This window comes from Bufo gargarizans, chromosome 1 (assembly GCF_014858855.1).
Source record: "Bufo gargarizans isolate SCDJY-AF-19 chromosome 1, ASM1485885v1, whole genome shotgun sequence".
Taxonomy (NCBI): Eukaryota; Metazoa; Chordata; class Amphibia; order Anura; family Bufonidae; genus Bufo; species Bufo gargarizans.
In genome coordinates this window covers 571,793,613-571,811,372 of record NC_058080.1, presented here as the reverse complement: position 1 = coordinate 571,811,372, position 17,760 = coordinate 571,793,613, and the positions used below count along the sequence as shown (strand labels likewise).

Here is a 17,760-nt window from a genome sequence, read left to right as displayed (position 1 = left end):
AAGGCGTGGTGTAAATTGTATCTGTCGGTGGCGGGAAGAGCCAATCTCATTAAAATGGTGTTGATGCCTCAGCTGCTTTATATTCTACATAACTCCCCGGTCTGGCTGCCAAAGTCCAAATTTGTTCCAATTAATGCTATTTTCAGGGAGCTCATATGGCGGAAGGGGCAACCGAGGATTAAGCTTGAAACGCTGCAGTATCCTAAGATGGAAGGGGGCCTTGCAGTGCCAAACCCCTGGGTATACTTCCTGGCTGCACAATGCCAGCATTTTAAAGGGTGGATAGAACTGGAGTCGAGTGAGGTGTCGTGTCAGTTGTTTCAGCATTGTTTGTCATCTAAGGACCTAATGATGATTCTTGAGACTAGGGGAGCTGGGAAGAATGGTCTGTTGGGAGATTTGGGTTACTTGATGCATTCTGTGTGGAACAGGGTTAAGATCCTAAGGGGGGTTGTCGGCAGCACGGAATACACTCCATTGTGGGATAATCCCGTGCTGCCGGAATTCCTCTCTCTGTCTGATTTTGGGGAGTGGAAAAGGAAGGGTATTCTGAGGTTGGGCCACCTTCTGGAAGAAAAGAAGTTCATGTCCTTTACCAGATTTCAGGAATTGTATGACCTACCTAGAACACATTTTTATAAATATCTTCAGGTGCGACATGCGCACAATTCCACATTTAAAGGTACGACTGTGATGGCGGGGAGAGATGCTGCATTGCACCAGATTCTGTCCAGGGGGGCAAGGAGAGGTATGATCTCATGTATATACAAGCTGCTGCTTGATAAGTTCCTACTGTCACATCCGCTTGCGGCTAAAGGTAAATGGGAGAAGGATGTTGGCGAGTTAACTGATGACCAATGGTCTGACATACTGGAGGCGATACCTCTCTCCTCCTTGAGTGAGGGGCGTAAACTCTCGCAACTGTTCATTGTCCATAGGGTCTACAAGACACCGGTTTTTTTTGTTTCGCATAGGGTTTAGACCCTCGGATGAATGTCCAAGGTGCTCTATGGCTTCTGCTGATCTGTTGCATATGTTGTGGACGTGCGAGAGATTAGGGAGATACTGGGAGATGGTATCTCAGACGATACAGGACGTTTATAAGGTGCCGGTGCCGCCTGATCCGAAAGTGTGTGTGTTGGGATACGTATCTGAACTGGCCACTAGTCAGGTGCATAAAATAGCTATAGGTAGAGTGTTATATGTTGCTAGGAAGTTGATCGCTCTGCACTGGATACAGACAGCGCCGCCAACCCTAGGTGAATTCCTAAGTGCTGTTGACACAATGTTAAGCTATGAACGGATGGTATACCAGAAGCGTGGATGCCCAGCAAAATTTGAAAAATTATGGGAACCGTGGCTGTCGTCTCGACGTCTGCATAGGAATATATGTTAGTGCGCCTATGTATTGTGTAGATTAAGAGGGGGCGGGATGGGTGGGATGGGGGGGGTTGGGGAGTTGGGCGGAAATTTGATTTTTACTCATGGATTGGTATCCTGTGTGTTACCAGATTTGCTGAAAAATGTGTCTGTATGTCATATTGGTTGTGACACGCTATAGTGTGCATTTACTTTGTACATTTTTCAATAACAAAGATCTGATTTAAAAAAAAAAAAAAAGAAAGATCTGGATAACTTAGAGAGTCAACTGGGTTCCCGTAGTTCTCGTCACCTTCTGAGGCGTATAGTTTTGCTGAGAGCTAAGTTGAGAGACCTAGCATTAGTAAAGACAGATAGGCTACTCTTGTATTCTAGACAGCGTTATTATTTCTGGGGGAATAAGTCACACACACTTTTGGCAAAGCAACTGCGGGATTCCAATTTAGTAAATACACCAACGGCCTTGAGACAGGCTGATGGCACTATTACTTATGATCCAAATAAAATCCTGTCCATCTTCCAGAAATATTATGAGAAATTATACTCCCTTCCTCTACAGATGACAAGGGATCCTATACAGCAGCAAGAACAGCTTTCTGTTTTCCTTAAAAAGTGTGGATTACCTAAATTGTCCAATGACTTGGCAGCCACACTTAATGTCCAAATTACCACAGAGGAATTAACTGAAGTGATTAAGAATTTGCCGAATCGTAAGTCACCAGGCCCAGACGGTCTACCGTACCTCTATTACAAGACATATATAGACACTCTACTTCCACACTTGATTAAGGTTTTTAACTCCTTCATGGGGGGCTCCCCTGTACCTGACACGATGCTGCAGTCTTTTATTACCCTTATACCCAAACCAGGCAAAGATCATATGGACTGTGCGAACTATCGACCTATAGTCCTCCTTAATTCAGATTTAAAGATATTTACAAAGACCTTGGCGAATAGACTTGTTAGCCTGCTTCCGAGTCTGATCCATAAGGACCAGGTTGGTTTTGTGTTACATTGTCAAGGGGGAGATAATACAAGGAGAACTATAGATCTGATAGACGTTCTTAATAGGAGGAAACAACAGGCATTGGTGCTGGGCCTCGATGCTGAAAAGGCCTTTGACCGCCTAAGCTGGCCTTTTATGTTCGCTGCGCTGAGGTGTTTTGGTATTGGGGGGCCCTTTCTGAACGCTATACGAGCCCTTTACACTAGTCCCTCGACTTATGTGAAAATGACGCATGCCCCGTCAAAGCTGATACCCATCCGCAATGGTACACGGCAGGGCTGTCCGCTGTCCCCATTGCTATTTGTATTGTGCATTGAACCGCTGGCAGCGCTAATTCGGGCTCATCCGGACATCCAAGGGGTGGAAGTAAACAGAGTGGCTTTTAAAGTGTCACTCTTTGCTGATGACATTCTTATGACACTCACGAATTTACATATCTCATTGCCTAATTTATTTCAGGTCATGGAGGAATATGGGAGGCTGTCTGGGTACAAGATCAATAAGTCCAAGACGGAAGCATTGCCTATTAATATCCCTCTGGATGTATTGAATAGTTTAAAAAACAATTATCATTTTAGATGGAATGATACTACCCTTAAGTCTTTAGGAGTAAATATAACGAAAACGTATGGTACTTTATATACTCACAACTTTGTCCCACTATTTCAAGAACTTAAGGCACTTATGACTAAGTGGATGCCCTTGCCTATCTCATTGTTAGGGCGTATTGCAGCGGTCAAAATGACCATACTACCTAAGTTATTATATGTGATGGAGACTATTCCTGTCTCGATACCCAAAAAGGATCTGAGAGCGCTACAATCTTCCATCCTTAGGTTTGTCTGGAATGGGAAGAGACATAGGATTCCATGTAGCACCCTCACTGCCCTTAAAACACAGGGCGGTTTAGGGCTTCCTGACATTACAAAATACTACTGGGCGACACACTTACGTCGTATCCCGGCATGGTCCTCACTCCCGGCATTCTCTAGATGGATGGAGATTGAGAAGCTATGGCTAGCCCCTATTCACCCCAACGCCCTTTTGTGGTCGTCCTTACCAGGCGATTACTCGGCTCAACTGTTGGGCCCTATGTCACACACATTTAACGTCTGGAAATGTTGTAAGCGGAAATTTCCGCTAGCATCTGATAAGCCCTCTTTGACCTCGTTCTTGTTTAATCCTGTGTTTCCAGTAGGTTTGCAGGGTCTGGCCTTTAAACCATGGTTCTCTAACAAACTCTTTAGATTCGCTGATATTGTGGAGTACAGGACTTTGGAGATCATGTCTTTTGATTTGCTTAGAGAGCGATATGGTCTACCTGAGTCCTCTAGATGGCAGCACTTGCAAATAAAACATCTGCTTAGTTCTATGTTTCGAGACACAAAGGTATCTATCCCAACACAATTTGAGAGATTATGTAAGCTTTCGACCTCTACTAAGGGGCTTATATCAGATATTTATGTCCTTCTATCAACTCCTGAACCACCGCAGGTCTTAAGACATACATATATGTCCAAATGGGAGAGATACCTTGAAAAAGATATCTCGCCAAGTGAGTGGCAACTTATTTGGCGCAGAGCCGCACTGTCATCTACTTGTGTGGCCTTTAGGGAAAATTCTTATAAGGTATTGATGTTTTGGTACCATACACCTCAGATGCTTAGACATTTGAACCCCACTGTTTCTGGTAATTGTTGGAGGTGTGATTCCAGCCAAGGGTCACTGTTCCATATCTTCTGGGATTGCCCAGTTATTTTTCCATTGTGGAAGGAGGTTCAACGCCTTTTACTGCAGTTGTTCGACATTACCTTCTCATTGGACCCATATTTGTTTTTATTAAACATGCCTCCAATGATACTAAAGAAGCCAGTGCTTTACTTGGTACTTTATATTCTCTCGGCTGCGAGACGCCTTGTTGCTAAATTCTGGAAGAGAAGAGATATACCTACTAAAGTGGAGCTGTTCAATAGTATAGCGGAGGTCAGGAGAATGGAACATCTGACAGCAGGCATTAACAATACAGTAGATCGATTTAATAAGATTTGGCAACCCTGGGATACTTTCTTTGACATGAGCAACTAGAATCCTTTTCCCCATTTTTTTCTTTTGTCTCCCCCCTTGTGTCTTGTCTTGTCTCTCATTTGTCTTCCCAACCTATTCAATTTTTATAATAGAGTAAGTGGTCTATCGTCCCGGTTATCGGGATTTTCCAAGATAGGCTGTTGTGTGATGGAGATTGACTAGAGCTGCATTTTGCTGATATAACTGTTTTGTCATTTACGCTGTTTTTCTCAATTGGATTATCTGAATGTCTATTGACTACACAAGAAATTGTATATGTACACTTTTATTATTGTACTTATTCTAATAAAAAGACAATTATACAAAAAAAATAGAAAGTCTGGCCTGGATTTTGATGTACAAAGTCACTTTGATGTTATTAGTGTTGTTAATCAAAAATATTGCATCTATCCATGGTTTTTGACTAGCAGATCGATGTATTGTGTCAAAATCTTACTTTTGGGGAAACAAAAAAAACGCATGGAGCAGTAACGGTGCGTTTTTCATGCGTTTTTTTCCCCCCAGTGTGTTTTTTTTTGTCTAATGCTGCTGAAAAGACATTCCCAACAAACTGGATAAAGGATTTAAAGTTATCTTAATTCTTTCTCAAGATATACCCTTTTTTAGTTACTAAAATAATCCTCATCATGTGAATAATCACATAACTGATTGTAAAAATATACATGAATAGATAAAAGCATATTAAAACTTAGTAGTTAGAACTTTCATAATTAAAACTTTTTCGGACTTATGTGATGCGAAGGCTTGTTTTGATGAATATGAGAATATGGTTGATACAGAAGAATACAATGCGGAATGTATGAAACAATTAGAGGATGAGATCACATATACGAAATTATAATCAGACCCAACTGAGGTATACAAAGAGGAGCTCAAACCATTATGTGAAAGAGGAGTCTCCGGAAGCATACTAAACAAACAAGAGCATGATTTCATATGTGATACACAAACAAGGATACCTATGTTTTACTGTCTGCCGAAAATTCACAAGAATCCCATACAGCCACCGGGCCGAAAAATATAAAATATATAGACAGTCATCTTCAGCCGACAGTAAAAAATATGAAGACATACATTCGAGACACAACGCAAATTATAGAGATTTTAGAGAGGCTGACCTTTAACCCCGAATGGACAATATGCACATTAGATGTGCGGTCTTTATATACTATTATCAATCACCAACAAGGAATAGAAGCCATGAGGGATCAATTGACAATGGAGGGCAGACTAAAGACAGAACAAATAGCCTTCTTGGAGGATAGTGTGAACTTCATCCTATCCCACAATTACTTTCGCTTTGGGTCAAGCTATTTTGTCCTGAAGTGCGGTACCGCCATGGGCACCAGGTTCGCCCCCAGCTATGCCAACCTCTTTATGGCAGATTGGGAGGAGAGGTTTGTTTTACCTCGGCTGGGGACGGACCTGGTGCTATGGTATAGGTACATTGATGATATCATCCTAATATGGAACGGGGATGGGGGATCTCTAACTTCCTTCATAGATACATTGAATAAGAATGATAGGAATATATACCTCTCATCAAAGATTTATGATGAAAGTATTGAGTTCTTGCATTTTTTGACCAGGCACAAGGGAGAAGAACAAATAAGGATGAGGAAATTATAAGAATGGTCTTGCCCTTTAATGCCCAGTATAGAAAAATACAACAAATAGTTAAAAAACACTGGCACTTTTTAAAGGGAGATAGAGTGATAGGTTCACTGATCCCGAGCATACCGCAGATCGTGTACAGTAAAGCTCCTAATTTAGGTCTTAAGGTAGCCCCCACGATAAAGAGGAAGAAGACCAACAAAAACACAATACAGAATGTTACAAATCCATGGTTTCTATAGGTGTGGTGTGTGTATTAACTGCCGAACTACATGCTTTCCACGAACAACTCTTGAGATAATATCCCCAACAAACCAACTTAGACATAAAATAAAGGAATATCTCACGTGTGACACTATGAGTGTCATTTACGTAATAAAATGCCCTTGTAATAAAATCTATGTAGGGAGGACTAAACGGATATTAAAGATAAGGATTGAGGAACATCTAAAAAATATCCGAAAAGGCCACATGGATCACCCACTCTCAAAACACTTCAAAGAATACCATGACCAACAAACAAAAAATTTGAGCTTTACAGCAATAGAAAAGGTCGAATTGGATTGGAGGGGTGGGAACCATATGGATAAAATGTCTAGAATAGAATCAAGATGGATTTTTGAGTTGGATACCCTTATCCCACACGGATTAAATGCCGAACTTGCTTTTATCTATTCATGTATATTTTTACAATCAGTTATGTGATTATTCACATGATGAGGATTATTTTAGTAACTAAAAAAGGGTATATCTTGAGAAAGAATTACGATAACTTTAAATCCTTTATCCAGTTTGTTAGGAATGTCTTTTCAGCAGCATTGGACAAAAAAAACGCACTGGGGAAAAAACCGTATGAAAAACGCACCGTTACTGCACCATGCGTTTTTTTTTTGTTTTCCCAAAAGTAAGATTTTGACACAATACATCGATCTGCTAGTCAAAAACCATGGATAGATGCAATATTTTTGATTAACAACACTAATAACATCAAAGTGACTTTGTACATCAAAATCCAGGTCAGACTTTCTATTTAACCGCTATCATGGTCCAAGACAGGATTTTGGTTTTCACCGGATTTCAATCAGGAAATGGGATATAAAAAGGTGGTAAGGTGGGTTCCAGATTACCACTGAGGAAGAAGTCAGAACCCATAATTTCTATAACGAAATATTGACTTTGTGAGCCAACCAAATACATAGTGTTGGATCGATACATCACTTGCAACTCACAGCCAATAATCGAACTGAAACCACATCCTGCTATCTGGGAAAATTATACAAATGCATTCCAACATGTTTAATGGCGACTACTAATGCCGAATATTTGGTGACTATCCAATCGAGATTCTGGTTTTAATGACTATTCTATCTGTTAACCAGAGTATATTGTGAATTGCGGTTATTTAATTTTTGTGGTTATCGAATACATGGTGATGGTCTGATCGACACCCAGCCTGAACGATCACCTTTATTTGATGACCTGACTACATTTGCTGCTAGGCACATAGGTTCAACGAATACCCTATTCCTCAGCTTTTAACATAATAATCGTCATTTTAGTGACGTTTTAATGGTTTTATTGTGTATTTCTACTACAATTTACGTATCTTGTATGTTGATTTTAGATGTTTGATTTTTAGTAATTTGTCACCTGCAGAATATTTGAATATAATAAAATCAAATGTTTGCGCAGTCTTCCGGATATATGAGTGCCATTAGGTATCAATGCGTCCGTAACGACCGGCTCTATAACTATATCACATGATCCACCCCGTCCGATAAACACCATAAAAATTAAAAATAAAAACTGTGTCAAAAATAGCCATTTTTTGGTTACCTTGCATCACAAAAAACGTAATATAGAGCAATTAAAAATCATATGTACCCCAAAAAAACTGGCACCTTAGTTTCCAAAATGAGGTCACTTTTTGGGAGTTTCTACTGTAAGGGTGCATCAGGGGGTCTTCAAATGGGACATGGCATCTAAAAACCAGTCCAGCAAAATCTGCCTTCCAAAAACCATACGGCGCTCCTTTTCTTCTGCGCCCTGCCGTGTTCCCTTACATCAGTTTACGACCACATGTGGGGTGTTTCTGTAAACTGCAGAATCATGGTAATAAATATTGAGTTTTGTTTGGCTGTTTACCCTCGATGTGTTAAAGAAAAGATGGATTAAAATGGAAAATCTGCCAAAAAATTACATTTAGAAATTTCATCTCAATTTTCCTTTTGATTCTTGTGGAACACCTAAAGGATTAACAAAGTTAGTAAAATCAGTTTTGAGTAACTTGAGGGGTGTAGTTTCTACAATGGGGTCATTTATGGGGGATGTCCACTATGTAAGCTCCACAAAGTGACTTCGGGTCCTTAAAAAGTGGGTTTTGGAAACTTTCTTAAAAATGTAAAGAATTGCTCTGTTTTAAAAACAGAGAAATTGAAATTTTGAAAATTTTGAATTTTAACATTTTTGGTACATTTGGCATTTTTTCCATAGATAAAGGTGAAGTATATTGACTCAAATTTATGAATATCATGAAGTACAATGTGTCACGAGAAAACTATCTTAGAATGGCTTGAATAAATAAGTGTTCCAAAGCAATTACCACATAAAGTGACACATGTCAGATTTGCAAAAAATGGCCTGGAGTAGAAAGGGTTATCCCATGAATCATGTAAAAAATGAAAATCGGACATCGTATAGGACATGACAACCTATTTCTAACAAAGCTAGAACTAGCCATGTATCTCGCATGGATCCAGAGATCTGCAGCTCGGGTCTTTTGTGCTGCAGCTCTTTACCTATTACAGCTCAGGAGGCGTGTCTGTTGTGCTGCAGCTCTTTACCTATTACAGCTCAGGAGGAGTGTCTTTTCTGCTGCAGCTCTTTACCTATTACAGCTCAGGAGGCGTGTCTTTTCTGCTGCAGCTCTTTACCTATTACAGCTCAGGAGGCGTGTCTTTTCTGCTGCAGCTCTTTACCTATTATAGCTCAGGAGGCGTGTCTTTTGTGCTGCAGCTCTTTACCTATTACAGCTCAGGAGGCGTGTCTTTTCAGCTGCAGCTCTTTACCTATTACAGCTCAGGAGGCGTGTCTTTTCTGCTGCAGCTCTTTACCTATTACAGCTCAGGAGGTGTGTCTTTTCTGCTGCAGCTCTTTACCTATTACAGCTCAGGAGGCAGTTTAAGGATGAAACTGAGCATGTTCGGCCTTCTCAGTGAGTGGGACAAAGAAATAAGAATTTAGGTAGCAGTATAACAGATACATTTTATTGAATAACTCAGTAGCTATACAACATTTTTTATTACATGCAATTACAAAATTATGCAGATCCAGGTGCTGTTTTGAAAACTGTAGAATATTTTTCATGGGACTACCCATTTAAGATAGATACGGCTGTCAAAGAGCAGGTTCATGGTTCTGATGAAGAGGACAGACAGAGTGTCTACATGAGACAGCAGCTCAATTCTCTCATCATTGTAGTCTTCATCGTTATCATTGCAGTTCTTAGTAGATACATGTGAATGGCCTCTGCTGTTTGCCCACATATACAGTATTTTCCATGTTGGCAAGGAATGGTGCACAGCACAGGGACAGATAATGGTGCACTGGCTTAGTCATGGGGGGGGGGGGGGCGCTGTGTGGTTGGCACTATCGTAGGGGGGCACAGTGGGGCTGTGTGACTTCTATTTAAAAGGGGTTATCCCATGACCAATGTAAAAAATAAAAATCACACACCATATAGGACATGACAATCTCTTTCTAACAAAACTAGAACCAGCCCTGTACCTCACATGGATCCAGAGATCTCCACATTCATTGTTCTATTTACTGCTAGATTATTCCAAGCTGCAGCTCGGGGGCGTGTCCTTTCTCTGGGGGCGTGTCCTTTCTCTGGGGGCGTGTGTTTTCTGCTGCAGATCTCTCCCTGTAACTAAAGAAAAGTGAATGGTTGGCAGGTTAGTGGTTAGCTCAATAATAGGGTGATCCCCAAATGATAATATCATGAAATATCACAGCACTTGGATAGGAATTAAATTGCTTTTAGGTTTTTAATTATTTTGTTGACACGGCCGACGTTTCGGTCCAACCTGGACATGGTTCACAGACAGTTAGGTCTGTTGCAGCATAGAAAGTGTTTCTAACCAGAATACCGCTTACAAATCTCTACTTGAAACTCTGTTCAATGGCTGCCCATTATCCAGCAAATGAAATTCTAAATATTAACAGTGACTCGCCTACTGTCTCCTTCCCTTGTAGATAGTAAGCCCTCGTGGCAGGGACCGCTCTCTACCAGTTTGTCACTCCATTCATCTTTATTGTACAGTACCCTGGATTAAATAGTGTTTTGAAATTAATGGAAAATTAATAATAATATTAATGCCCTTTATCCAAATGATGTTGTTGGTTTTCTGTACTTGTAATAATAACAATACTGTATTTCATTATCTTCTGTTTTGCAGGGGAAATGTACTTTCCTGGTTTCAGAATTCACTGTTTTCTGTCAGTCGCATAGCCATCAGAGGAAACTCAAATGTCAGTGATCCAAGCGAATGGGTATCAATCATATGTAAGTGATTAAGTACCGCAGCAACTAAGTAGCTGTGAAGATGAAAGTGAAGTAAAACATACCAAAAATTAGTGCGTGCAGTGCGCTGGCCAGAAGAAGACCAGGGAGCGGAGAGTACAGCCAGCGCAGCGCTTTCTCACCACTCCCCGTGCCTCTTGCATACTATTGACCGCTCCGATAATGGAAGCCGCCATTAGCATTCACACCATAAGAGGCACTGCCATTTTCCCTGCGCTTTTGGAAAAATACGGTACTGTTACTTCTGGATTGTGACAAGTCCTAGTGTAGTGTTCAGCCTCAGCACATTGTTTAAGGATGCAGCCAGAGATTGTTTTTTGTTTTTCATCTTTGCATTTCATAAGCTGTATCTTTTTATTTTTCCATTGACATAGTTGTATGAAGGTTTGTTTTATGCAGGAGGAGTTGTATTTTTTGAAGCGGCCTTAGAGCCGACAATCCCTGTGCTACGGACTTATGCCCCTGAACACGAAAAAAAAGACTTTAACGTTCCCAGTCCTGCTGCTGTTCAGGTCCCATAGGACCATCAAGCGCCTGCATGACCTCTGCTGCCAATCAAAACCCTTAATGGTCAGACTGGCTTGATCTCACTTTACGTACTTTTTAATATGACTATTAATAAAATGTGAGTGTTTTTTATAGTTCTTTCTAACTTGTGTCCCACATTAGTGTCTTTTTGCAGTAATTTATATTTTTTTATGTGTTAATGAGGCCACTATTACTATCCTTCTTTTGGATATTATTTGGCAGAAGTTCTAGTATACCTGTACCTGGCGGGTCTCTGTATGCTCCGCCCCCTCATGCTAAGCCCAACCTTTTTCTCAGCACTTTACAAAAATTTTGAGAAACTCAAAATTCTCAAATATGGCACGAATAGCTCGATAAATGCCCCTCAATTTGCACAAGGACACGGACTTACAAAATTTGCACCACAGCTACTATTTGTTTCTTGTCTAACTCGATAAGGGGTGTGGTTTAATCTGAAGTGGGCATGGCTTACCAGTAAAAGGGTGTGCATTAAGATGCGCCATAGCGCAACAACATTTATGTATGTGTGTGTGTGTGTGTGTGTATTTAAGGAGTAAATGAGAAGATTGAGCACGGTCGCAACAGCAAATCAACAAAAAGAGAAAATCCAGCTCTTGAACAACAGGAGATACTTTATTTAGCGGTAAAACTTCCAATCCTCATAGGCAAGGGTATAGTAATCATGATTAAGGACTGATACACGAAGGTCCGAAACGAGTTGACTATACCCTTGCCTATGAGGATTGAAAGTTTTTACCGCTAAATAAAGTGTCTCCTGTTGTTCAAGAGCTGGATTTTCTCTTTTTGTTGAGATAGATAGATATATATCTCTATCTCAAAGATCTTTAGACTGATTTAGGCTAAGTTTACAATGTCTAAATATTAGACAGGACTAAAAAATCTCAGAAAAAATCTACATGTTGATGAATTTTAGCACACAGTGGTCCATATTTACTAATGTGTCTGTGTCTAGAATCTAGTGGCTTGAATTGGTGAAATTTTGGTTTCTACACTTTTGTTCTGACTTGCTTGAAAGGGTGGGCTTTGTAGGAAGGAAGTGGGCCTAATATTCAACATTCTGGCACAAAATTCTGTTTCAAATTAAGCCAACCAGTAATTGGTATGAGCCCATACCATATCGTCTATCCCTGCACCGGATTTATGATCCAGCAGCTTGAGCCACTGTGACCAATCTGGCGCAGGTCTGGGCAGCCTGTTGAAGCTTACACCATCTATAGGATTAGGAAATCTGGGACATGATATGTGAAAGTTGCAGTTACTTACATAACTTGTGCTTTATTTACATAAATCGTGAAAAAAACTTTAATTTGGTGTGTTTTTTTTTTTATAGATGAAGACCCCAATACAACATGTACAGAGAACTGCAGCATAGAAAATGTAATGTGTTTAAAGGTACCCTCAAACCTCAACATTCAGATTTTAACAGCAGTAACGGGCGCTGTCGAGGGCATTCCCCAAGAAGAGATCCTGGCGGCTAAATTTGGGTCAGTATCCATAGTATATTGTTGTTCATGCTTGATATTTTTTTACTTATTTTTACCCTTCATACATAGGTGGAAGCTTCCCACTAGAGCTACTATTAAATGTGCTTGTAAGGCGTTATAGTCGTAACAAAACATGTCAAGATGTTCATACATAGTTTTTACCTCTGCATCTCAATTCTTGAGGTTTTTGCCTTTTTAAAGGAGTTTTCTGAGTTGCACAAGAAGATGAAATGTGATAAAACCATAAGGGATGCATTACTTACCTGCCAGTCTGCCACTGTGGCTCTCCGTGCAAATCTGTTTACTTGGCTACATGGGTGGCTTGACCACTGCAGGGCCATAGTTGTGGACACTTGCGATCCGGTTAACTTCAGCGCTACGCTGTGATCGCGTTGCGGCCAAAGCCACTGTGTAGTCCCAGCCTTATTGTTTAATCACATTTTCCTCCCTTGGCCAGCTTTTTGTGCAGGTCAGTAAACCCGTCGCCAAGTTTTTGTGGCATCTGTAGGATGCAGATTCAGAGTCCATCTGTTGGAAATTATGCAAATTTAAAGGGCCGTTCACAAACACTCAGGTGGGCTCCCTACAGATCATGAGAATGGGGGCGCTACGTTTTCCCCATTTGAATTTAGCATAGTATGCATGCTTGCTGCCGCTGTGTCACTGCCAGAGATAGTGAGCACTTGTACTTGGCTAGTCTCATAGAGTTCAATGGAGCTTCAACGCGTATGCGTGACCATCCCTTCATTCAAAAGGGGGAACAAAGGGCGCCTGTTTTTGTGATTGGCATGGGCCCCACGGGTTAGACCACTGCTGACCAGGAACTTATCGCCTATTTTACAGCTAGGGGATAAGTGTTTATATCAGGACAGCCCCTTTAACAGCGCTAAAACATTCCAAACAAATGCATTTTATTATTCAGTAATGGGTCATTTTTACACAATGTTGGAATTTTCATATATTTCTTTTTCAGTTTCTCAACGGTTAATGTAAATTGTGTGCCTACCTGTAACCTGTCACTTCCACTGACCGCCTCTGTGCAGTTCATCAGAGTACCAGCCCAGGTGCCTTCAAGCATCACAAGGTACTGTAATGATGGAACTGCAAACATTTCACCTTTACTTGATTTAATAAATTACATATTTCCTTTACAATGTATTTACCCGTAAACTATGCTTCATGACCTATGACAAATATGTATATCACTGTTGGGCCATAGTTTTCACCATGGTGATCCCGGCGGCAGGAGCCGGGTTGTATCCCATAGCCCCTCTTCTGCAGGGATCGGCGATAACTTCAATTCTGCCAGTTTAACCCCTTAGATGCTGCAGTTACACAAGGAGAGGGATCGCTCTGTAAGTCCATTGCAAATGTATTGGAATGTATTATATCACTGATTAAGTCAGTTATAAAGGGCCTAAAAAAAGTAAAACAAAATGTTTAAAGAAAAAATACAAAAAACTTCCCAGTGAAAATGGTTTATTATGTTACAAAGTCAGTCCACATAATTAGTAGTGTCATTTCTTAAAGGGGCTCTCCGAGATTTTGATACTGATGACTTATCCTAAGGATAGGTCATCCGTGTCTGATTAGTCGGGGTCCAACACCTAGGACCCCTGCCGATCAGCTGTTTTTGAGAAGGCACCGGTGCTCCTGTGAGTGCTGCGGCCTTCTCCGTTCTTACCATCACAGCGATGTACATTGTATAGTGGCTGTGCTTGGTATTACAGCTCAGCCCCATTCACTTCTATCAGGCTAAGCTTCTCCTAAGCCACATGATCGACGGCCGTGTCATCACTGGCCTAGGGAAAGCTGCGGCACTCAGAGGAGCGCCAGTGCCTTCTCAAACAGCTGATCAGCGGGGTCACAGGTGTCAGACCCCCACCGATCAGATACGGAGGATAGGTCATCAGTATCAAAATTTCAGAAAACCCCTTTCCGACATCTGCCGTACATGTACAGGGGATGTCAGGTCTTTAAAGATGCTTTCCACTACAATGTATGCAATATTAAATGGTGGCATTAGAAAGTACAACTTGTCCTGCAAAAAATAAGCCCTCATACGGCTATGTGAACGGAAAAAAAAAAAAAGTTAGGGCTCCGGGAAGGCAGGGAGCGAAAATGAAAAAAAGTGAAATTGCTGTGTTAGGAAGGGGCTTAAAGGTCCCGAAAATGCTACAAATGAAAATGACAACTCTCCAGCTCCATTGATGGAAAAATAAAAAGTTATGATTCTCAGAATATAGTCACACAAAAACAAATAGGGTTTTTATAGTGCAAAAATATTAAAACCTAAAAATATATATAAATTTGGCATCATCTTTTGGTAGAATTGTACTGACCCACGAAGCACCAGGGGCTGGCCTAGACCCTGTTTGCACAGGTTCACATCCACCTTTCCCCTGTCGCCACACTGATCGACAGGGCCAATCAAGTGCTGGCGAGACTACCGTCGGCACATGCACATTTCGTATTGCCCTGCAAAAACAAGCCCTTACACCGCTACATAGACCGAAATATAAAAAATGATTGGTGTCAGAATATGGTGATGCAAAGAAAAAATTTGCTTTTAAAGCTTTTTATTTTCTAAAAGTATTAAAAAATAGCAAAAAGTTGGAAGTTGGAATCTCTGTAATAGCACTGACCTGCAGAATAAAGATGGCGTGTGATATTTACCGTGCAGTGAACGATGAAAAAACCAAACACATGAAAGAAAGGTGGAATTGTGTTTTGTTTTGTTTTCCAATTTCACCTCATTTGGAATTGTTTTCTATCTTCCCGCTACATCATATGAAATACTTTCTAATGACACCTTTTGGTATGGCTTATCCTGCACAAAAACAAAAAACTATTTGTTGTGCTCCTAAATCCTTTTCTTGTAGGTGCCCTTGGCAATGGACCAAATGGGCAAACCTTTGCTCCCCATTACCTGTTGCCGGTATACTGGTTGTCCTTCCCAGGACCACTTTTGGTAGATATCAACCACTGCATATTGGGAACACCTCACAAGACTTTCTGTGACCCATTCATGTAGCCAAATATGACCCTTGTCAAAGTTGGCCAGATTCTTACGCTTGCACATTTTTCCTGCTTTTAACACATTACACTTCAGGATCTAATGGGACACTTGATGACTAATATACCCCACTCTTTGACAGCTGCCATTGTCATGACATAATGTGTATATCAGTGGTTTTGGCTCAATGCACGCAACACTGCAGCCCTCGCAGCTGATGGCTGTCCATCTTGGCTTCAAAATTTGTGCGTACACGGACTGCTGTGGATGGACAGAGCTGGACCGGGTGCATTCAGCCACACAGTCTTGTCGTACCCGTAATGTTATCGCTGATTTGTGTGTATGTGTGTGTGTGTGTATGTATGTATGTGTGTGTATATATATATATATATATATATATATATATATATATATATATATAATCCATTCCATTATCCACCTCTAGCAATGATCTAATCCCTTATACATCTAGATTTCAAATGACGAATACAGAATATGACTGTGAGAAGAATGACGTGTGCTGGCAGCAGCTTGCTTATCCACTGACTAAGTATTACACAGGTAAGAGGCGTAATACAATATCTACAATAATCCAAACAACATATACAACTACACTAATTCAGATTCGGGACCAAAACTTTGAAAAGAGCAGTGTTGTCTCCACTAATTTTGGGTGTACACATACAATGTCACATAGTTACATAGGTCATTATTATTATTTATTTGAAACACCTAAGAGGGGGATATATATAATATAAATACACAAGTACAATAAGCATGAAACTATTATCAGACTGGTACAAGGTGGCAGAGACCCTGCCCTGAGAGCTTACAATCTGTAAGGGAGAGATGAAAGACGCTGTAGGTGAAGGTAGAAGCTGCTTATATTATGCGTGGGAAGATCAGTGCTTCCGCTTCAAAATGAACTGCGCGTATGGGGGATGCACATGAGAACAAGGAAGGAGGTCCGGTGAGGATCGGGGATTACGGGTGGGGAGGTATCGGGAAAGCAGGTCAGAAATGTCAGGAGTGGAGGAAGACAACAGACACGGGTCCATCAGGTTCAAACATTTTCATGTGAAGCTCCAACAGATGTTTTCTGTAAAATAAGCCTTCATGTTCCAAATGTTTATGCTATGACTGCTTCAAGTGATCTAAAGACTCCCGCCATAATAAGTGATGGGGTATCACTGTCTGTAGATCGGCTCCTCATGTGCTCAGTCCTCTAGTACTTGTGCTTCTGATTAAAAAACTGTTCATTGATTACATATGTCTGATTTTTAGGAGAACCACAACATCTGACCCTGGCTAAAGGATTGATCCTGGTCTTCTTTTTCATAAGTGCCGCAGTCCTTGGAGCACCATGGAGCAGAATCCGTAAAGCCTGGAATGAAACTACCCTTTAAAAGAGGTTCACAAAGTATAAGGCTACTCTAACCTGGACTCTTGAAGAGGCAGGCCCTCACATAAATGCCTAAAGGGGTTGTCTCATCTCGCGGTTTCCAGGCCCAGATGGGACCAAGTTCTGTATATTGTAAATATTGGATTGTGTTCTTGTAATTGAATAGAATGGTGTAAATATCTTTACCATTTGAAATAATTTTAATGCCATTTTCACATAACAAAATATATTTTAAGTATGATTTATAAAACTGGATGTCTGGCTTTTTTTCTTTAAAATGTCCGTCTTTTTCCGTGGTGCTTCTTACAGAGCTGCGCTTTAGTGAACTATACTTATTATATTATTGCCAGTGGGCAAAACATAAGTATCATGAACCTGGAGAGACGCCAGGGGAACTGCCAGAATTTCCAATGAATCCATGTGATGAAATTATGGGACCGTTTCCTTTCGGATACGTCCACGTTTTGGTGCTTTGTAAAGTGTGAAATTAGTGGCAGAAATTCACGAATGCTGCAGAGTTCAAATCCATACTTCATGTCAATTTACACTGCAGATTTTTTGCGTAGTGTGTGGATGACATTTGCTAGAATCTCATCCACTTTGCTGGTACTGTAATACTGCATACAAACCAGTGATGGC

At 40.7% G+C, this 17,760-nt stretch overlaps 1 protein-coding gene across 1 annotated transcript in view; it reads left to right on the top strand.

Moving 5' to 3' along the window:
- TCTN2 (tectonic family member 2) overlaps positions 1-17,363 on the top strand; it is a 64,282-nt gene extending 46,919 nt beyond the window's left edge. The window contains exons 14-18 of the mRNA XM_044275687.1: positions 10,546-10,652; positions 12,550-12,703; positions 13,677-13,787; positions 16,192-16,280; positions 17,004-17,363. Of these exons, the coding sequence (XP_044131622.1) occupies positions 10,546-10,652; positions 12,550-12,703; positions 13,677-13,787; positions 16,192-16,280; positions 17,004-17,125 (583 nt within the window). The 3' untranslated portion in view covers positions 17,126-17,363. The remainder of the gene's footprint in view (positions 1-10,545; positions 10,653-12,549; positions 12,704-13,676; positions 13,788-16,191; positions 16,281-17,003) is intronic.
- Positions 17,364-17,760: the final 397 nt, after the last annotated feature.